Here is a 23,269-nt window from a genome sequence, read left to right on the forward strand (position 1 = left end):
ACATTTTTAAAATAGGTCACATCACTGTTAAAAAGAATGCTGAGGCTTCTTTTAGAATGCAACAGCTTTGCTGAAATATGTTTTTACCATATGTTTTAATTAAAAATGTAGGGTTTTCATCAAATAGCTTTTGAGGACTGTCGCAGGGGTCATTTGATTAAATCATAAGCAGCAAAAACAAGAAACACAATATCCAGGAAAATACAAATTATTTGCATCCAGCATGTTTGAAATTCCCCCTGCTTTTTAATATTTGTTTGGCTGAATTGTTTGCAAGAAATAACTGTTGGGCTAGGGATTCAACACCCCACTTCTGAAATGTGGCCTGAGAATGTCGCCAAGACTGAAAAAAACAAAACAAAACAAAACAAGAAATTACTCGAGGGCTGAAGAAACTGCCTTATGGAAAGAGAACGTAAAGAGGTCAGTCATTCTCCTTCGCTTGTCTGCCGGAAGACTGGGAGGTGAATTGACTGCTCTGTGTAAGTGCCTTCCTGGGGAGAAAATACTGGTTTTTAAAGAGCTCTTTAATCGAGCAGAGAAAGGCATAACAGGGAATACAGGCCAGATATAATCAAGTTAAAAAATAAGGAATGTTTTCAGCCGAGAGGCAATTAATTACTTAAACTAACAGGGAAAATAGTAGATTTCCTGCCACTGAACTTACTCTCAACTGATGTTTTTTTATCAAGACTGGATTATCAGGAGAAGTTATCAGATAGGGATAATTAGATAGAGATTTTAGGGTTGGTTATAAACAAGAATTTGGATTCAGAAAGCACTCAGTGATTTAACGCTCTCTTAGGAACGTCAGTGTTGCAACTCAGTGCATACAGATCTATATCTGAACCTTTTGAGCACAAAGGCAAGGAAAGACAGAAGAATCTACCTGTGAGTGTATGTATCTATATAAATAAAAATGTTTCTTTCTGCATTATCATGTAACAAATAACGTCACCAGCCTATTTTTTTTATTTCCTTTATAGACCATATTTAAACTGGGATTCAAGACTGCACACAGGTGTCTTGTACAAGCAAGTATGTATCTCTCCCTGTGTCAAATAATATTTAGGCTATAGCAGACTTTACACTTGGACACTAATTCTGATGTAAGATTTCAGGCTCTAACTAACCCATACCCCACAACCCCACCTATTATTGGGTTTTGGAGTCATCCCAGCGCTGCCTGGACCGAGAAGTCCTTGTCCCAGTGCTATGTCCCTGTGTCATCATGTCCCGATTCCAGAGTGGTGCAAATTAGTCAAATGTGCCAACCACCTTCCCCAAACTGGTTCCCACTGATCAGACACCCAAGCTGTGTGTCAGGATCTCCCCCAGGGATGTGGCAGAGCCAGCATTATCCTAGTCCTTCACATTTATCTGGCCTTTTTAATTGCTGAAAGGCTCTGACTCTGATCAGAAAGACTGGTTTTAAAGAGTTGACTGGGGCTGTCCCCCAAAAGACAATGTAATCACAGACAGTGACACTAAAAGGAGAGATCCTTTAAATTTTAAGTGTCCCCTCTGAACAATTTTGTCTCTGAACAATTGATTTGGTGTCACGCATTTGGGTCTTGGGAGGATGAGAGGTATAAATTCCTTTTAATACAATCAATAGCAATATTCCCCAACATCACAGAAGCACTGTTGTATTTTGGACCATTATGTGGTGATACAATTGTCAAAATCTATCATTGCTGCTGGTGATAGGGACTCCCTCAGCTGGAGGAAGGCAAATTACTTTTATGTGAGCACGAAGAGGACAAAAGGAGAAATACCACTTTGAAGCATTCACCAGTCCATTCTTTACACAACCAGACGGAAAGCCTCTGAAAAATATCCCCTCCATTAGTTAACAGTGGTCTCAAAGGATGAGGTTTTAGTTGAATGGCAAAGTTATTAATTTTTATAGCATATACATTCCACTAACAAATGAAAAACTTGCCAGAAAAGGAATGTGATATTCTACCTGTGTCGTGGCAATGTTTGTTCCATCGGTGACTTCCACAGTCATATTATATATTGACCTCTGCTCTGCATCCAAGGGCTTTGCAATGACAATAGTGCCCACTCCCTTCTCCGCGTCGAAAGAACTATCGTAATTCCCTCCTAATTGTTGCACAAAAATACAATTAAATTAGCCATCTCTGGAAAATTTCCATTGCAAATGTTCCTACAAGTGGGCATATCTGTTTACTGGCATCCATCTTAATGGCTTGCCTTAGCATACACAGTACATCTACTGATATTTCTTTGTTCGTAACTCATTTATATTTCAAAGCACAGTTTGTATATTGGAAAGCAGATATCATTAAAATGCACTGCAAGAAAAAAATCTAGCTGTATATTTAAGTGAACCATAACTGAGTCTATAAAAAGAATGCAATGGCTATAAGCCCGTAAGATGTTGCCCTTGCAGTTTGAGTAATGAACAAGCACAATAATCTTTTTGTATAAAAATCATTTTAAGATGGTTTTGTTCCACAAATTTTATTTTCAGGAATTTCTCACTGATGCTTGTGGGTGCGAAGACCATTGAGTCTAAAAATTACAATTATAATAAATTTTAAAAATGCAAATAGAGATTTGTTATGTTAATTTCAAGGACAATGAAAATTACTGGCAGCAAAGGTCACATTCTACTAGTCTTTTAGGAATTATTTAAATAGATCTGACAGGATACACATCATAAATTCCTTTCCATTAAAAAAACCCTCACAAAGCACTGTTCTGAAACTAATATCCCCTTATCCTGTCACACACTGAATGATGCAGCAGTGAAAAAACCCTCCTGAGTCTCAGGTAAAAGAAAAAAAAAAAAAAGTAAAAGAAAAAAAATCTATTAAAAAGTAGGAGAAAGCCATAAATAATTTGAGATTAAAGGGTTACAGGATTTCTCAGCCACAGCTATAGTTTATAAATTAGAACCACTCATTATGTTCAAAAGTAAAGCATACACTCCCTGCTGCTAAGCTGCTTCTTACTCACTCAACTCTAAAGTGAAATTTATTACGAGTTGAGTCTGTAATTTTTGGAGGCTGGGGACAGGGAGAGGTGGAACACAACACTGCTGACAAACGAACTCTTAAGGTATATTCATCACACAGCAATGCAATGCCACTAGCTACAGACTCTGACAACCCAGTTCTGCAAAGTGGTAAAATGCTTTCAAGTCCCACTGGCAATAAAACTTGTGTAAGAGCTGCTGTCTCGGCATTAGATCCACAGGTAGAAAGACATCTCCATTCCATTGACTTGGTTCTTATGCAAAATAAATATGTATATATATATTGTAGCTGCTGTATTATCACAAAATGTCTCTCATTTTAGGGCTGGAGACAGAGAAGAGGAGGGGACAGTTTTCCTTGCTCTGCCTTCAAGTCCTGTATCTGCATGATTTGCTGATCAATGACTGGACTTATTCTCAGAAACAGTCATGCATTTAGTGAGAGGAGAAAGGCTTTGGGATTCCAAGAATTTTCAGATTTAGAGGAATAACTGCAGGTGAGCAGAATGAAATTGCGGCCCCTAAATACTTTAACATGGAGAAACCTTCACTTTTGCTCAAGTTACTTCAAAGAAAGAGTAAGCTAGAAGAAGCACTGCTTTGTCAGTATCTGCCTTGGAGGCCATTCAGGGAAGGTGAGAAGAATAGGGGGGAAGGAATAAGAGAACAGGTGATCTATGCAAAAGACAGAACTGGTGAACTTCTGCCCTTTGAAAAAAATCCAAATATGATCATTTCAGACTTGACATCAGGCTTCCCTATGCTGAATATATGTATATACATATTTATAGCTCTGAGCCTAACAGATGCTGTTGTGGTTCTCCAAGAAAACACTGACACTGGATCTGCTGTGATTTATGGAGCATAGAAACATTGCTTATTCCCTAACCTCCTTCTGCAAGCCCAAGTTGCATATTTTTTCTTGACTGTTATATATATATATATATGTTTAAAATTATTTTACACTAGGAAAGAAAAGTAATTGTCCTTGACATTTAAGCAATACTAAAGTATTTGGACATTGATCATATGTTCAGTTTATTATTATTATTATTATTATTATTATTATTATTATTATTATTATTATTATTATTATTATTATTATTATTATTAAGGTTAGTCTGGCAGAAAAAAGATGTCATCTCCCAATTAATGTTTTAAATTGATTTACTTGAGAAAAACTGTACCATGAAAAGTAATGCTGAAAAAGCATCCTTTGAAGAAGAGAGTATGAGATTCTTGTGAGGAAATCTCTGCTGAAATGAAGCTAGCCTTGGGACAGTAGGCACTTCACAAAGAGAATGTTTCATACTGATAACCATGAAAACAAAATGAAAGCCTATACTTCAAGATGCATAATAACCATCTTAATAAGCACTCAAAAATTATATGCTATCAACTGGCATACATGTCCAAAGAAACCCTGCCTTTAAAAATTCCAAGAAGGAAAATGGAAGAATTAACAATAAATGTTTCAAATGCCCTTCTTCTGTTGGCTTATTGTAAGGTGTGGAAGGCACTGTATGTGTATTGCGAATACCCCAACTTCTTAAAAACACTTTCACAAAATGTAGTATACTCTTCCCATAAAATATGAACTGAATAAATCACGAAATCACGTGATTTTTTTTTATATGGTATAGATGTCTTCCAAAATAGTCTAGGGATAAACAAATAATTCTTGGGCACCAGCCACCCCACTCTAGCCTATACTTGTAACTAACCAGGCAATGCACTTTATTCCATATTGATTCATCTTCTATTAAACAATGCAGAAACTGCATCAAAAGTGAGTCAGGGATGGGTCAAAGAACAACCCATTGTGAGATCTGTGGTTATAATATCTTCTAGAGTGAAATACTGATTTATATTTTATTCAGCATGGTACACTTTAATAGACCACAGTCAGCTCTTGGCAATGAAGAACTTGCCAAATGGTTGAACTTCTGGGAATAACTTCTCTTCTGGCCTGGTATATTGTGTCCTGCTGCTCATCTAAAGTACTAGGGATGGTCTGGAAATACTTTGTACTGCTCCTCAGCCTTGACATACCCTCAAAACAGAACCTCATATGATGAATTATTTTGAAGTTACACTGAAGTATAATTATTGAATTAGGCATAAATGCTAAACTATAAGTCTTAATAGATGTGTAAAGTATGTGTAAGGCCTGTTTGAAGACCCCAGAGAAGCACTCAACAGAATTATATTTGAAAGATGGGTGCTGAAAGTGTATAGACAGAGAGGAGTCGTATTAAAAAAACAACAGGATTTTTCTATTAAAAACTAGTCCAGCTGAACTATTCTGGGAATTGCATGGGAAGCAACTTTCTTCCAAAATGTGTTCACATCGAGGACAGAGGGCTGAGGCTGTAAGAGGTGACAGCTGAGGAGGTGTCAACGTTACACATTTCTGGAGTACTGAATATTCTGAGGCCAGTTTTCAAAAGCATGCTGCTGTGTAACTCCAAATCCTTTTGATGCAAGTGTATTTGCATTGCTGTAAACTTCAGCAGTATCAGTTTTACCAGAGTTACTATTGACCATTTAACAATTTCTTTGATCATGATCTTAGGATGAAAGCAGGCTAAGGATGATGAAATTTTGTTCATCTGTTCAGTTTTATTAATGTGAATTTATATTACTTATTCCATTTTCTAGCACATGGCACATGCTTTCCTTTTTATTATCTAGTAAAACCTGCTTTCAAATACAAGATATGTAGAAACTGTCTTTGCTAATGTGCTTGCAATTGCATTAGGAAAGAAATATTTCAAATGAAGATCAAACACAGTGAGTTCCTTGGGCACTTTAGGAAAATCAGTGATAAAAAAGGCAAGTTAACTGAATGGGCAAAGTGGCTACTTGTTGTCCTACGACATTTTAACACTGAATGACTTAAGAGAAATTGGCTGTTGTTGCCAATACACTGCAGGCTAAGATGTAATATTGATACATCTTCAATACAGATTAAAGAATTCCCTTAAAATACCCTGATACACTGAAACCCTTAAGGTGGGAAAAATCCACATCTAGTTGCAATGTCATCTTTAGGTGAGACTGTACATTGTGTTTGGATGTTATAAATTAATCCAGAAAGTGTTTTGTTTCTCTAATTGACTATTAAGACTCCCAAAGACAGCTAGCATGGATATTTATGTCTATACTTCGGACATCTAAAGTGAAATGAGATGATTTCTACTCTTACTTTCTCGAGATTGATCTTTATGCTCTTGCATAAACTGTGGAAGCAGTAAATTTCCATAACTAGGAGATTTTTATGTTATCTGAAAGCATGTTGTCATTTATATAGGATTTTCCAATATAACTGTAGCCAATTCCAGATGTTATCAAACTCAGGACAGCTGCAGAAGAAGCCCCTAGTACAAAGGAGCTTATTTGTTGGTCCTTGCTACAGCTTCATGACTTCTTTCCAGCACAGCCCTTATTTTCAATTTGGGAGATGCTATGTAGCACATGTAAGAAGGAGGTATCAGGGAATTGAACCTGAACACCTCTGATTCAACAGCCTATCAGTTGTGTTCTTGGTTTACAGTAGCATTGATTACATTTTTCTGACTGAATCTGGAGTGTCACCTTGTTTCTTAGCTCAATTCTGGGCTTCATAATCACTATCAGCATATTTTTCTTCTGAAAAAAAAAAGTCCTGCATGCTAGAAAAAAAATAATTTTCCTTTTATAAAAAGAGATGGCTAAGAAAAAAAAAAAAAAGGTATTGAATCTTACATGACTAACAGGAGGGGATCTTCTGACGTCAAGCTTACCACACATTTTGTGCAATTTGGTCACGGGAAGCTTCCTGAACTGTTTAAAAGGGATTTCTAATGGGATTTCTAGACATCAACTAGCAAATTTGTGTAAGGAAAGATACAGTGCAGCTACCACTATACCCTTTTTGAATTCAAGAAAAAAAAATCATTTTCATGCATATTCTGCTTGCATTTTGATTATTGTATTTGCTGCAAGCAATGAAGGTGATTTTGTAGTGCTCGTCCTAGATGGAGCTTATTTTTGGTAGGAGGCTGAGCCTCTTTATGTTCCTATCAGCTGCTGATACGCTGTTTTAGACAGGATTATCCTGCTGTGAGAAATCATTTCCTCCTCTGAGAAGAAAACATGTCAGCAAACCTGGAGGAGTTGTAGGCAGATGAGTCCCATCTGAGGGCCTTTCTTCCTTTTTTCCAGTGGAATGATCAAGAAGAGTGGGATTGAATATACACCTGAGAAATGTCTGATGACTGTGGAGATTCTGAATTGCTGGGTCTTAGATGCCAAGATGAATTACTCTGAATTCTGGAGGAGGACATCCCCAAACCAAGACCCTTCCTTCACTGGCAGATAGCAAAGAACATACAAGCTAAGCTACATGTTCAAATGTAAAAAAGCCAGGATGTATCACAATCTTCACACAAGTCTCATTTGGCTTAACATGACGGAAGAGCGGAGAAGAGAAATACAGGAGACAACCTAATTTAGAGAGTAATACTCTGGGACAACTTTTCTCAGAGCAGAAAGGATTCTTACTTGTCTTGCCCCAAAGTAAACCAGCAACACTGAGGACACTGATGATAAAGTGGGTCTATTGCTACAACTCTCACGTTGCTCAGAGAAGAGACTCAGAGGAGAATACAGAAAGCAAATTCACCCTGACTCTCACGGACAAGTCTGAAGTGCCTCTAGGATTTCCAGGAAAAGAACCAATAGCCAAATTTCAAATATTTCTGTTTCCAAAAATAGGAAATAAACTTAATGATTGCCTTAAGAAATACTCATTCGACTACAGACTTTTGTTAATTACAACATAATACATATTAGTAACATAACATGCAAAGATTTATTGTCTTATGTACTACATCACTCTAAGAAGAAGAAAATACTGCAGAGTTTAAGTTTTCAGAAAGATAAAACTATTGCAAGGAGATTCAAAGCTCTGGGTTTGCTGCTAAGAAGCCAAAGGTAAGGGCAAAAAAGCAGAAAATAAATTAGAAGGTATATTAGCTAGTTCTCAGAGAATATAATTGAAAGGAGGCTAGGGAGGTACATGTTTTTGATGTTAATGAAAATTTGCAGAACTGTGAATTATATGGACTATTAATTAAAATTAATAGATCTTAAAATTATTGCCATTTAAGCACCCTTGATAAAAAACTCCAGATGTACTTTAAAATTTTGTCTGTTTTATTAAGGCATGGGCTGGGAAAGATAGAGGGAGGCCTATTTGGAGAATCAGAGAGATGTTGTGCAACATGCTACTTAAGCAAAAACTAGCACCATGCAGCTTAGCTCCAGTGGTCAAAGTAATCATCACACCATTTCCACCACTAAGGAAGAAAGAAACAGAGGGTTCAATTTACCTGGGAGAAATAAAGATGTCATGATTTATCTTGGAACTTCTTTTAAAATTAGACTTTTTTTTTTTTTTTTGGAAATGACTGAATAAATTTAACACAACTGAAACAACCTGCATTCATGTCTTTTGCATTGTGTGATCTGCATGAACTGAGAATGGTATTGAATGCATTCTGAAAACAGAAAACAGCAGTGACATCTCAACCATTCCCAATTAAACAACAAAATAACCAACCAATCCTGTTTGTCTCTAGTCTCCCTGTCTGCAAGGCACCATTCCCTATCTTAGAGGTGATTAGCTGAAGAACAAGCAGTATTTTAAGGTGCATACAATGTATGTGTAAATTAGATGCTGTAGTTAGGCAAGCAGCAGCCTAGAAAGCCTAATCTTCAGCCACCCTTCCCCCCTTCTTTAGCTTGGAGAAAGTGCATGTTATGCATTAAAAAAGAGGTCCTCTGGAATTCCAATGCCCATTTAGTTTGAAAAGGTCATAAACATAAAGGTCAAGCTGCAAACTCTGTATTAAACTATGCCTCTACATAAGCCTTCAGGGCTTTTGTTGACATTACTGTGAACTGTGCACAGAGGTCCAAAATCACAAAATACCAGATGGAGTGGGATCAGGTCTAGGTTTTACAACAGCATAGCAACCCTCTCTTGCATCAGCAGTCCAGTACAGCTTTCCATTTCCTAGAACTAACTTCTACTAACAACCTATGTCTTTCATTGGGCTTTTCAGCAGGCACCACTGTTAGAATTGTAGAATCACAGAATGCTTTGGGTTGGAAAAGAACTTTAAGCTTATTCCATTCCAACCCCCTGCCATGGGCAGGGACACCTTCTACCAGCCCAGGTTGCCCAAAGCCCCATCCAGCCTGGCCTTGAGCACCTCCAGGGATGGGGCGTCCACAGCTTCTCTGGGCAGCCTGTGCCAGGGCCTCACCACCCTCTGAGGGAAGAATTCCCAGTGTTCCTCCAAAAGGAAAGTATTGATATCTCTTTTTCTACATGATGATATTGCAGAACAAGAAGAATAATTGTTCTTGATACTGACACTGACTAAAGGCAGCAGAGATAATCTAAATATGAAACACTATCTATAACCCTCTCAGGGTGGACTTTGTCTTTGCAGCCTGTATGCAGAGCGTCTGAACAACAAAGTCATCTGCATGCCTGGGATTGCTGGCTGTTCATATTGCAGAAACGGGGGCTGTTGCTAGCGCTGTTGTTAATAACAGCAGTAATATTTAATGGCAACATTCATATGGCAACAGTACCAAACTGGATGGTCAGGGTCATCGATTTCTCATTAAGTCTAGGGGAGCTCTGTCTCCGTGACCCTCTGCATCGTGCAGCATCAGGAGCTATAGCCTATAAGGAAACCATTAGCATTGTTTGAATAGCCAAAATCTTCTAATCCATTTGAAGTATTTTAGCCATAAAGGTCACAGTAAGTGACAAATTAAAGGCTTAAATTTCATTATGTTCTTCCCATCACCTCTGTTTGTGAGGCAAACGTGAAATATTATTATAAAGTGTTGCTAGATTGCAAATGAGTCTAACAATGTAAAAGAAGGCAGCTGAAGAATGGGGGCTTCTCTCAGTGCTTAACACAGGCAGCATTTTAATGAGTTGGTGAATTCACCAAGGAAAAGACCAAAAGGCTGTGAAGGGCAGAGGAGTCCAGCAAAAGGTTCAAATGGGAAAAAAGTGTCAATAATATCAATAAAGACGGATTTCTCCTGGGACGAAAGTTAGGGTCAGTGAGGAAGAAAAAGGGAATGTAAACATTAGCTAATAAATTGCATGCAGCATACTGAAACAGCCAAGGGAATGGGAGGGAAACAGTAGGAAACATATGCTGTCCTTCCCCAGAGGCTAGCAGGAACCCCGGAACATGATAATAGCTTTGGGTTTAATTTTAATGCTGTTGGCACCAGAAACCTTGCTACAAATTCAAAGAGGAAATGCAGCTGCTTCTGCCTTTCATCTGCACAAATTGGCAATAAAAGGTGGATGAAAATGACTCTGACAGACCCTTTCTCTTGTGGTCCTTGCCCTTCCTGTGGGCTAAACCCATCCACAAATAGCTATGCTGAAATGGAAGCCGGGCTCAATCCCTGTAAATAAAGACTGCTGATGCACCCTTTCCACTAAGTCTGTGGCAAAGGCCTTTGTTTCTCTAATCTTTCATATAGTATTTGCTTTATAACCCTTCATTTAAATAACACCGCTTTGTGCAGACAGTGTTTGACATCCCAGGATACACAAACATTACCTACAAGTATCTGCAAATATTAAATACTCCTGTAACTTTGCAGGGTCATTGTGCTGCTGGGGGACGTCTCGATTTGGAGATCTTTTATTTTAAATGACATAACCGAATTAACAGCAGAAGCAAGTAAACAATGCTTAGGAACATTGATTCCTGTTTCTCCACTGCAACCAAGTGAGACCCTCTAGTCCCTGTCTTTCTGGCAACTACATCCTTAAGTGCATTTCACTGGGATTTTAATACTTCTATGGCATTCCCTCTGCTTTGCTAAGTATACTTCTCCCTCCCTATTTTTGTAAGCAATTTTATGTGAGGCAATTTTGTGGTTGAAATCTCACATCAAAACACATTTCTCTTTTTCAGCTTGCATTCAAGACAAACTTTTGGTGGCTCCATTTGTAACCCATATGTTGATGCATCCCATTCTGTTTCACAGTTAAATGGATGGCACTGGACTGTGAAAAGTTTGAATTAATTATTTGTGATAAACTGTGGAAAATCCGTGAATAAAATGATAATAATTGGACACAAATACGGTAAAAGCTGTCATAGAAAGAAACGCAGCACATCCATGTGTCGCATTGCATCCTGTCACAGGCACTTATGAAAGATGTAATATAAATTGTCTCAAAGAACTTGCAAAAATAAAAGGCAGCCTGGATAGTTGTATTTAGCAAATGTGTTTGCACTAAGGGTACCTTCTGTTGAACAGTTCTGCCCACAAGCTGTCTGTAGAATATAGAACATCTCTCGAGCATGCTTGCCACCTTGAAGCAGGGCAGTCGGAAGCAGAAAAAAAAGAACAGAATGCAGAAAAAAAGGTGAAGAAAGAGAGAAATGAGGGACAGCAAGTCTAAGTACCATAAATACATTTAGAAATGAGATTAGCAAAGTATGACAATAGAATTTAAATGACAGACAACATTAAGATTGCAGTAAATAACATACTATGAAAAAAAACAATTCAGCCATACAGCGCTTTTTTCAGCTTAGCTAAGGAGTCATAACAAAAGCAGGAATATTATTATTATTGTTATTGCTATATATATATATAGCATTTCCATTTCAGCATTACAAAAGTGGTTTTAATTTTGGGGAGACAGTTCATGTTAGTTGTCTTGCTCTCAAAACCACATATCCATACGCTTTGCTTCTGAAGCTTCTTCCTATTGCCACCGGCTCCCAACTTACCGACAATATCAAACCAGAGAGGGATGTTAGATGGCTGCACAGAGACCACCCCAACGATTTCCGTCACTTTATCACTTTCCATGACGGTGAAGTTGTAAAAGGGTTCATCAAAAGTCAGCGGCACTGGCGAGGGCGCAGGCTTTTTTATCCACTCGATGTGGAGGCGTGCAGTTGAAGATTTTTGGGGCCGGCCATTGTCCACTGCCTTTATCTGGTGGGTGTAAAGAAAACAGGACCCAGACTGAGCATCCCAGCTTGGCAGTTCAGACCTAATTCTATCACAAGAAGACACCTTCTTGGAAAATGGCCCTTTAATTTTTTATGCAAAATCCCAGGGAGAAGAAAAAAAAAGAGGGATTTAAGCATTTACTTCACTGTTATTCGTTTTTTCCATTACACTTTGACTTTACATTGAAAAGACTGATCTAAAAGTGAAATATTTTGACTTAGAACTGATGGTGTGAGGGCTCCTGGAGATGTGCACCATACCCAGATCCCTGTCTCCAGAGCTGGCTTCCCTCTCTGATGACATCTTCCAGCCAATTCTGTCTTGCAGCAAAGGTGGCAGTCCCTGTGTTTTAAGCCATGCACTTAACAACACATGCTCATCCAGACCACGTTTGATTGCTTTCAAGTCATCAGTATTACAGATAAGATTGGTATTCCTTATATTACCTTCATTAGTATTTATATTTGAGTTAAATATGTTTCAGATCATTTCCCCCGTTTTCCCAAACAAATATAAGTTAAGATTTTCCACTTCTATTTTCCTTGTTTTCGTTTCTCAGTAGTGTTCATTAGTGTCTCCCAGCTTGGTTCTAATTCTTTATTTTATAATATACACTAGAGTGATGGATAGACTCAATATGATTGAGTCTATATATGATTGAGTCCATCAATAATTGCCTGTCATGCTTTATGGTTTTAGCACAGAAAAGACAAGATGACCAGTGACAAACACTAGGGTTAAGACAAGGGAGAATGTAGGTTACAAAATGGGTGCTTCAGTGAACAACATCAATGCCCTGGGAGTACGAGGGATTTTTCTTTTATAAGTAAATGCTTCTGGCTATATAGGACCACCGGCGTACAAAAATGCTGTTACTATGCCTGTTAAAATAGGAAATATTTTCCTGAAATACCATACCCTATTTCTTTCTCTGGAAATGTGTTAAGTGGGTTTCGTGTTAGCGCTCGTCACCCTGCTCGGCTCAGGCTGGCAGGCCCTTAGGGGAAAGAAGCTGAGTAGAAGACCTTCAGCTGTTACATTACAAAGGGGGCCAGATCCCAGACGTGCCTTCCACCTCTGCACAGTGAAAAGCATTCACTCGAAGGGTGCTGGCCTCTGATTACTGGGTATCTCTCAATATTTTGGTATTTATGCTTTTGTTTTCTTGTCACAATTTTCAACCCCATGAAAGTATCTCAACAGAGGCTCATTATAAATGTAAAATAGAATGTAAATGTCATTGCTTCCTTTACTACAGGCCTCACTGTGGACCTCTGACAATTTTCTGTCTATTATTTTTTACATTTTTGGTGAACTCCTCCAATACAACTGTGGCTTGTTGCTGTAGATGAAGATTACACATGCAAGCTCTGTCTTTCTTCATATCAACAATACCATCTTGTCTCCTTTCTGTCTTTGGCCACGTTTACATGGTTTGAATTGTGGCAGAATAATTTTGACAGAGATTACTTTTAACTGAAATTGCTGCCACACTTAAATCTTTTAATGCACCAAGAAAGGTACTATTACATACAGTACACAGTACTTCCCTTCCCTGAAAGCTTCCAGATTTGGACAATGTAAGGACCTTTCCATGAGGGCAAGCAGTTATGTCCACACAATAGTTGTATATCCATTTGTAGCTGCATCAGCCCAGTTCAACATGATATAATTTTGTAAGCAGACAAGCCCTTGGTCTTCAGTTTTGTGCATTTAAGGGAATGACTTACGTCAACAATCTGCAAGCTAATTCTGAATAGTCAGAATAATTCAGTATATGTCACAGCATGAACACTCTCAAACTTGATTTTTTGTCTGTAGCTATATGTGAACATGAGATTTTTAAAACACATTTAGATAATCTATGACTTTATATATAGGTCACAGATTAAACAATCATGTATCACTCTTTATATAACAGTGTCTGGTTTTTTAAAAAAGTCACACCATGGGTTTGTATACTGATGGAAGAGTACTTACTGTTAAGATGTCATAACTCCCTGCTGTGAACTGCTTTCTAGAAGAAACCATCCCTGTTTTAGGATCAATAAAAAATTTCCCATCATCATTTCCATCCACAATGCTGTATGAGATTTCTGCATTAGGGCCTTCATCTTTGTCGAAAGCAAAAGCTCTGTAGATTGGCTCCCCTCTTTTCTTACGGTCCCTCTCTGGCAGTTTGATCTGATAGACTTTCTCCGGAAACTGTGGTTTGTTATCATTCTCATCCAGAACCTGGACCACCACCCAAACCGAGGACTGCTTGGGAGACGTGCCCCCATCCGAGACGGTTACCTGAAAAACAACAGCAGCAGAGGCATTATTCTGAATGGGTAAAGCGGAACTTCATAAAAAGGCATCTTGAAACATGAGGAAATATCCCCCTTTCCCCAGACCTAACCTGTAGTTTACAAGGTGTTCTATGTGATAAATACTTCTACCCAAGACATCCTCACTACAAGCATGCTGAGTGCGTATCTGTAATACACCCAGAATGGCGAATAAAGGAATCAGGAAGATTTTTCCTTTTGAGATGAATCTATAACAGGTAAGTTGTGGAGGACGAACCTATTCCTCAAAACAGCAAATCCTTTTACCTCAAACTTGGCAAGACTTTATCTTAGAAGAAGAGTGAACTGGAATTAAGCCATAAGCAGTATATCTACTTTTTTTTCCCAAACATATTTTAAAATTTCTTCAGTCACACAATGAAGAATTTCTTCTTAAATCCTAAAAGAATCTCTGTCATTTTTTCCCATTAATTATTTGGAATTTCTTAAACAATGACAGGATTTTCTGTCGGTTCTTTTTATTCATTACCTGGGATTTGACAGCTCATTACTTCCAAAACTACTTTATATGAGTGTAAGAAGCACAGAGAGGCATGTAGTAAAAAAAAGTCTGCTGCACTTTGTAAAGAGCACACTATGCTGGCACATATACATAAGAAATAAAATATTTGTGACAAAAGTTAATTAACAATTTAGCTGCAACTTAAACATAATTACTAATACTTTTCAGTGTGAAACACTGTGAGAAAAAGATGATCAAAGTTCAACAAACACTCAAGAGCTTCATTAATATGCATTCAAAATGCAATCAATATGTTTCGAACTTTTCCATAAAATTTTTGATTGCATTTCCTGAAGATAAAGAAATAAGAAAGTTATTTCTGTTTTCACGAAATAAGTTCAGATTTCACTTTCAGCTATGTATGCTAACATGGAAAATCCCACAGCAGCAACTTTTTGTGATAGCAAGTCAAGATATTATGTGCAGTTGCCTGGCCTGTACCCATCCTTGCACATCGATTGCTTTGCTGGTTAACTGCTCAGTGCTTTATTTCTCCTTAAATGTTTCTGTGCTCCTTTACAATAATATATTCCTCATGTCCAATCCTGAGGCAAAGCAAACATTTTCTGGGAATCCTGTCCCATGCTGTTGTTCTTGCCTTGCAACAAGATATCTAAACTTACAGTAACCCTGATTTAGTACTGAGATCAGCAGAAAAATAACATTTTCAAAGAGAAAAGCAAAACACCATTTCTATTTCCCGTTTTTAACTCTACTATTGAAAACTGATACATTAGAAGCGATTTAAACCTTAAGGACTTAAATCCCTTATTTACAGATGAATAAATAGTGTGGCAATATATAGCGGCAACATAAAATCCCCCAAATCAGTCTGAAACTTATTTGGAGAGCTCAGCCTGTTCTCCCAGAGATGTGTAATGGCCTCTTGCTCCTAACATTGCCACCAGGGTTGGCAATTAGCACCTGCTGGGATGGCCACCTCATGATGGGGAGCTGAGATCCAGTCGGGACTGTCCCCATCACGCCTTCCACCAAGGTGCCACCTGTCAGCAAAGGGGGCAGTGGGTGCTGGTGTGTTGTGGGGAGAGCAGATCCCATTTGACACACTTTCCAAAATGGCATTTATCCCACCAAACGGCAGCACATGTGGCTGTGGATTTGCCTTTCTATCATGAGAGAGCAATGCCACCGGGGAGCTAAGCCATTCTGCTTTACTGCTCCAGGAAAACTTCAGAATTTTTTCAGCAAGTAAAAAGCCAATTCTGCCAATATTCCCCCTTCCTATTACAGGCAATGAATAACTTTTGACCCACTTTTAAGGCTGATCCCATTTTTGTTCTACTTTGGCAGAATTGGCTGAGCTCTCAGCAAAAACACAGGTTAACAAAGAAAAAACGCTTTCGGGATTTCTGCTGACTCCACAGACAAAGTACTCAGTGATACTGGGCAGTACAGGACAGCTGTACTGCACAGAAACAAGGGGAGACACACTTACTTAAATGTTGGACAAGAATACAAAAAAAAAATGTATTTTTGGTGGGGCTAAGGCTTTTAATGCATAGGAAATACAATTAAGACTCAGGAAACTTGTTTTCTGAACAGAACATGAGTGAAAGTTTTAAAAAATAAAACAAACACATTTTCCTCAAGTTTTAAAAACAATTACCTAAAAAACAAAACAAAACAAACAAACAAAAAAAATGAATCAGGGTGGAGAAAAAGTTTACAAATAGTAGTAATAACAAAATCTCTGAAAAACAGTGATACAAGCAGCCAAGCAACTGTTATGAAAAACCTGTTTAAGTCAAGATGCTGCTCGAGAAGCTAAGCCATCCTCATGTCTTACCAGCACACAGTCTCACAGTTTGTTAGGTTACTGCTGAAATCACAACTAAATGGTATGGCAGCAAATAGGTACAGGCATTTGTTTGTTTTTGCAAGCCAAAACTTGTGGGAAATCCTTTCTGCAACAGAAAAGTTGCACTGAAAATATTTGCTGACAGCTAATTGAAAATAGAAATGGCTAAAACACAAAATGTCAAGCAATTAACAGAAATTAACAGAGAAGTCCTGGAGTTAGTCAGTTCAGCTCTGTCTAAAATTTTACATCCCTGGAGAGGACGACATACCAGCTAAGCCCTTTTCTCTGGGTAACACTCAAAACTTTTCAAAACGACAGGTTCCAGCTCTGCTCGAGAAGCTCCAAGTGCCAGACATGGGAAGCTGAAGTGTGAGTTAAAGCCCTCTCATTGCAGGCATGTAAATTAATTAACTAAGCCGCCCCCACACCAGAGATGTGATTATGTGATTATTATGTGAATATGACCCTCTTTTCTCCTCCATCAGCCTAACCCCAGCCCAGGCTTTTTATATGCCAGCTATGAACAAGGTAAAGAGCTGCAGAAATTTTCTCTGCCCCCACAAAAAAATAAAAATTAAAAAAAAAAAAAGCTAAACCAAAGCAACAAAAAATAGCACCACCACATTAAAACAAAATAACTTTTTTTTTTTTTTTTTTCCCAGACAACCCAGCACAGTGTCAAAACAAACCATAAGGAACTGGGGTGACTGAAGCATCTGCCCAGCATTGCTCTGCAGGTTACCACTTCCATCAGGACACTGCATCATGCCAGCATTTAGGGGCCCCTCTAAACAATGCAATTTCAGTTCAAACAGAACCATAGTTCTCAGCAAAATTCTTAAAGAGCCGGAAATCACAGAGAAAAGTAACAGAGGAGGGAAGGGAGTTTGGGACATTTGTAGGACACAGAAGCTAATTCGCAGCTGGTATCTCTGGAAATGAGAAAGGCAGATGTGCAAGGCATCAGCTTGCCAGGAGAGAAGCTGTCATTCAGGACCAGCAAGGTCCTTTCATTTAGAAGCCTGCAGATGGCATGGTGGGAAGAAAACAGAGAAGAAAAAAAGGTGATATACATCAATGATAGAGAAGACACTCTTGACATACCCTTGTGAAGATATGGCATCAAAAACCCCAGAACAGGTGAATCTCTGAGTCATTAAGGTAGGGAAATTAGCTAGGTCAGCATCAAACCTTCCCAGAGGAGATGAGGAATTGCTGCTTGGCTGGCTTGTGCTTTTCTACATGCTGAACACCTTCTCCAGCCATGCTGACTCTGGTATCCAGACACCAGTGGGTGCAGACACGCTGATCCTTGCCCAGGTACAGCATGAGATGGGGTTGGCCAGCTGCTATTCCTTCTGCCCTTCTGGTTACATATCACTGCTAAAGCTGTGTCAACACAGACCAAATGGAAGCCACCACCTCCCAGAGCTGGGATACAGCCATGGAAACAGCTGAGGTTTAATTTCCTGACCCACCATACAAAGGGCTGGTCCCCCATTCACCAAGGCAGAAATATCTTAAAAGGAAAATGAAAACATGTTTTATGGGGTCTGATGGCACCAGACAGCAAGAATATGGACTTTATATACCACTTTCATGGTAAACTCTTAGGTATCACTGCAGTTTTTCCATAACCTAGACAGTTCCTCTGTAATTTTCTTCATAAAATGAACAGTGTTTTAGGTATCTGAATTTACCTGTTGGCTTTAACGTTTATAATATTACTGAACCATGTCAGCCAGCAGGCATACCTGTTTTGGTCACCTGGAAATCTCTTTGGTAGAGTAACAATAATGTACCTTCAACAGGTACACAGGTGTTCTTCAGGACATAACCTCCTGACATTTCTTCTATTTATATTAGACGTTTATTATTTTTATTATTTTTAGAAAAACATACAAAGACTATTTCCTTCTGCAGAATACAGTAAATTCAGTATAACAACAGAACTTTGAAAATCTGGGTAAGGCAATTTCCATCTCTTTTGCAGTGCATTTGGTCTGCAGACTTTAACACTACCTGAAATAAGTTTACAGGAAACCAGGACTGAGAGATACTCGGTCATATCCATTTTTATGCTGGAGCCCCAGAGATCAACAACAAAGACATTTCTGCAGTGGTGGACCTTCACAGTGAAAAACAAGGTCAACGTTATTAACATGCAACATCTGGAATGTTAGATATGAAAACTTCTTATTTTTATGACCATGGAGAAGGCATGGAGGAGACTCTACTGCCAAAGTATTGGTTAAAACACAGGCTAGGTCTAGCAGACCTCAATGCTGGTGACATTAATCATTGGTCTTGAGACAGTCACCCCTCCTAGGAACTGGAGGGTGACACTTAACTGAAGAAGGATTAGCACCCAAATTTTTTCAGAATACCTATGCATCTGTGAGGACCACCTTCCTGACTTCGAAGTACAACGCAGAGCCTCATTAACAAAAGCTCATGACTTCCAAGATAATTATTAGCTCAGCTGGAGAGAGTAGCTAGCAGGGATCTTACTTTAACAAGTACAACAAGACAATCAGCAGGTGTTTAATATGAGTTATCAAGCCTCGAGAAGAACAAGAATCTTCTTCCATATCATTCCTTGGCAGGAGGAAATACTCAGCCTACCAAATTTTTAAGTCAAGAGAGGCTGCCACATTACTGTCATTAGCATTGCAAAATGCTGAAGATGTCATATTTGCTTGTTTATTTTCCTTCGTGTGATACTACTTAATGCAAAAAGACTGAGCCGAGATGCCTGCCTCTCATCTGGGGAGTGTGCATAATGAGGCTTTCAGGTAAAAATTTCTCCCTTCCCTCAGCAGCAAAGCCAATTTTGCTTAGAAAACTTAAGAAAAGAGAATCTGGTTGAGTTACTGGAGACAGAAAAATGATCAAAGGGAGTCTGAGAGCTGAGGCATACCCCCGCTGTTAGTGACTAATGGGTTTGTTTCTTCTGCCAATGCGCAAACGAGCTGCAATACCTATTGTAAGAGTGTCTGGAATCCAGCCCAAGTAAGAGAAATAAAAGACGATAAAGGAGAGCTCATTGAAGGCTGAATGAAACCTTAAAGTCAAATACACTGAATTACTCTCTATGCCTACTTCAGAGAGAGACTGAAGTTTGCAGCTAAATTCTTACAAGGAAATATTTTTCTGAAATACATGATACTACTGAACTACATGTCCGATTATTGGTACAAAGTGTAGGTAGCCAGGGTCAAAGACATACAAAATAGAATAGAAAAACTCCATGTTACATATTTTATTTTTTTATTTGTCCAGCACAAATACTGGTTTATCTGTAGCAAACTAGACTTTTTTTTTTTTTTTTTTTTTTTTTAAGCCTTTATTTGGCAGCTTTGGAAAAGAAGTGGGCATCTGTTTATTTCACTTACCCTAACAGAATTTAGTGCTGTCCCAGAAGAGAAATTTCTTAAACACTTCTTGTAGGAAACAGTGTCAATCATATCAATATGATCTTTCCTGATTTCCTTTAAATGTGTTAATAAGGGGGACTTTTGTTTTCAATCATAAAAAATTAATACGTTCACTCTGGCCAACTATGAGAAATAAATAATTTAGAGTACTTCTAAAATACAGATTATTACTGACACAAACTCTCTAGGTGGCTGATTAGAAAAGTCAATGGCTTCCAGCCACAACCAAGCTAGAAAGCGATGCATAATGGTCTGTTACACCATTTGAGAATTAACGATGACATCAGGTAATTTCAACGCTGTATTGCCAAAAGACAGGAAGGAAGGAAGGCTTTTTCATTTGGAGTTAAATGCTCCCTGCAGTATCTGCAAACCTAAATATTAGAAGAGTGGGCTGAAGAAAGTCTTACAGGCTTCAAATCTTAACTTTTGTCACTCATAGTACTGAGACCAGAAGATGGTAAACAAATGGAAAACTATGACCAGGTAGTATGAAATATCAGAATGGGTGACCTGAAGGTCCAGAAATACTCCTGATTAAAATTAACAAGTCCCTTATTTTGTGTTCTACTTTATTCTACAAGCTTTTTGAAAAATTAAAAAGTAAGTAAGAGCCATAAACTCTGAAAAGAAACTTTGGACTTACGTTTTACCTTTAGTAGCAACACATGGAAGGATCTGCATAGCTTTCAACACTGAGTCTATAAAAGAAAAATAATTTTCCATGGGCATTACTTTTAAAACTTGTTACAGTTTGGAGACACTGGCAACCTTTGTGCATTAGGCTGTGTTTAGAGTATTCTTCAATGGGTATGTGCTATGATGAGTGCAGAACCAGGTATTGCTACATTAAGTTCCCGTGATGACAGAACAGTCTGCTCCATTTCACAAGTAACTCCTTTAGGTAATCTCAAAATAGCATCTTCCCCTTCTTTTCACTAAGTAAAAAGAAAACTATAGTCCTCAGGAGTAACAAGCTCATCTAATTTTGTCTGTGACAAACTGTAGATAAAATTTTGCATGGAAGTGACTCTATGCTGATCACTCCCCTCAAGTCCAAATGTGCCTCCTACTTCCCTAGATGGTGTTAAATACAAAAAACCTTTACCTCTACTACCTAACAGTAGCATGTAGTCAGTTATCATTCAGCTGACAATCATCTGTTAGGACAAAGTATTGTTCTAGGACTTTTCCTGACCTCTCAGGCTATACCACCACCAACTAAAGTGATGCTTGATATTGATGTTATCACATCCCATGTCGTGGAGTTTGTAACTAGAGGAGTGGAAATTTTGAGATGATCATAGTAGGACACCCATCTTTGTCTCCAAGTTACAACTGTAGAGGCATTTTGAATACATTAAAACTTTCATTTTTCAGTTGAAGAGGCTACAATAACGAATCTTGCTAACCCAACATACAATGAAGGGAAAACTGGAAAGCTGAAGACACTCCAAATAGTCCTCTTATAATATCTGGACCCATGAATGTTTAATCAGCTTCGAACTGACACCTTACAAACATGATAAAGACTGATATGTGATTGCTTAAGAACAATTTTTAAAGGGATTTAGAACTTCTTTAGAATAACCTATTACTAAACAGAAGTATAACTACCCTCATAGCCTCTAAGCAAGAAAGAGGATAAAAGTTGTGTATTGATCTTCACAGCAAACTTTGAAGAAGGTGTTTAGCTCCTGCTGATAGTGAAGATTAAAATCAAAGAGTTTTGTGAACAGAAAATGATGAGTAGACAAATCTGAGAATATTTCACTTCAAGCAGCTTTAAATAAAGTCAAGCTTGCAAATTAAGATCCTAAGGCAGTTTACTGTTAGGAGTAATTTCTATGTTGATTGTAATTCCATTCATACCTGAATACCTACTTCAGCCATTTGTGGATTTTACTTTTCTCATAAAAAATACTTGTGATCAAATATTGATATGTGAGACCATTCATCTATACTGTATCTACTGCTACGGATAATGCCCTTCTCCAAAAATCTTATCTCAGCACTCAAGAAATACAGCAGCTCTCAGTCTCTGTGCTTCAGAAGAGGTATGTATCGACTTCTAAGCTCACTGCACTAACCTTTTCTCAAATATTCAACTACCTTTCATTTTCCATCCACAAAACTCACTTGATTACAATTTTCACTATAAGCAGGAACCAAACTCCTTCTTCAGAGTTTACTCAAAATTATGAAGATTGTTGCGCATTACCAGTCTTCTCTTTTTCATACTAGACCAGTCAATATGTTTAATCATGTACTAGTGAGAGAACTATTTAATAAAGATACAAGATTTTATTGATGCTTCCAAGAATTTTTCTTAGAGCTAATGTTAATAATTTATTTTATGTCTCAACTATCAGCAGAAAGACTATGCTCAAAAATACATGCTAATATATTGCCAGAATTTAATCAAGCTATAGTCATTGTGGAGTTAATTAATCAAGCAGCAAAACAAATTATAGTTTGCATCCTTGCTCTGGTGTGCAGCTGCATCGGTTTGTAGAGTAGGTCCCCAGATATTCAGACTGATGGGAAATTAAGGTACAGCAACTCTTTTAGCAGAAACTCTAAAATACAGTGCAGATGATTGACTCTGTGTGGCAATACCCCTCCAAATATTTTGCTGTAAGTCAGTAGCACTGCCTCCTGCTAACACAGTACATGTTGCTGAACTTACTCAAAGAAAAGACATAATGTAGGAGCTTGCTTTGCATGTCTTTAGAGATATCATATGGCATGCAGTTTTCTGTTACAACAGAGTAATAACTTCAAAGAAAACTTTCGGTATTCCAAGGAAATGTTGTCCTCTGTTCTGAAGTATAATCTTAAAACTTTTAAACAATTTTAGGCATGTCAACAGCCAGTGCTTACTGCAGGTTGATGAAACAGCCTTAGGTGGGGCTCTGTGATGGTCAGTCTTGAAACAATATTTCTATTATTCAGTAGGTAATACATTTATTTGGCTATCACTGAGTTAAAAGATATATGCTGTAATTCTTTAAAGTTATTGACTTTATAGGTACAACACATCCAAATTCTATTCTGTTCTGTGAAGCAGAACCGTGTATTTTC

General features: G+C 38.1%; 1 protein-coding gene across 13 annotated transcripts in view; it reads right to left on the bottom strand.

Annotated features, from left to right (window-relative positions):
- FAT3 (FAT atypical cadherin 3) overlaps nucleotides 1–23,269 on the bottom strand; it is a 419,198-nt gene that overhangs the window by 97,110 nt on the left and 298,819 nt on the right. For 12 of the 13 annotated variants that reach the window (XM_072032791.1, XM_072032790.1, XM_072032787.1 and 9 more), the window contains 3 exons: nucleotides 14,054–14,368; nucleotides 11,845–12,055; nucleotides 1,970–2,109 (listed from right to left, as the gene is read on the bottom strand). In XM_072032791.1, coding sequence (XP_071888892.1) covers nucleotides 1,970–2,109; nucleotides 11,845–12,055; nucleotides 14,054–14,368 — 666 coding nt within the window. The remainder of the gene's footprint in view (nucleotides 1–1,969; nucleotides 2,110–11,844; nucleotides 12,056–14,053; nucleotides 14,369–23,269) is intronic. The other variant, XM_072032794.1, reaches the window with a different exon arrangement.

Source organism: Anas platyrhynchos, chromosome 1 (assembly GCF_047663525.1).
Source record: "Anas platyrhynchos isolate ZD024472 breed Pekin duck chromosome 1, IASCAAS_PekinDuck_T2T, whole genome shotgun sequence".
In the NCBI taxonomy this organism is placed as follows: Eukaryota; Metazoa; Chordata; class Aves; order Anseriformes; family Anatidae; genus Anas; species Anas platyrhynchos.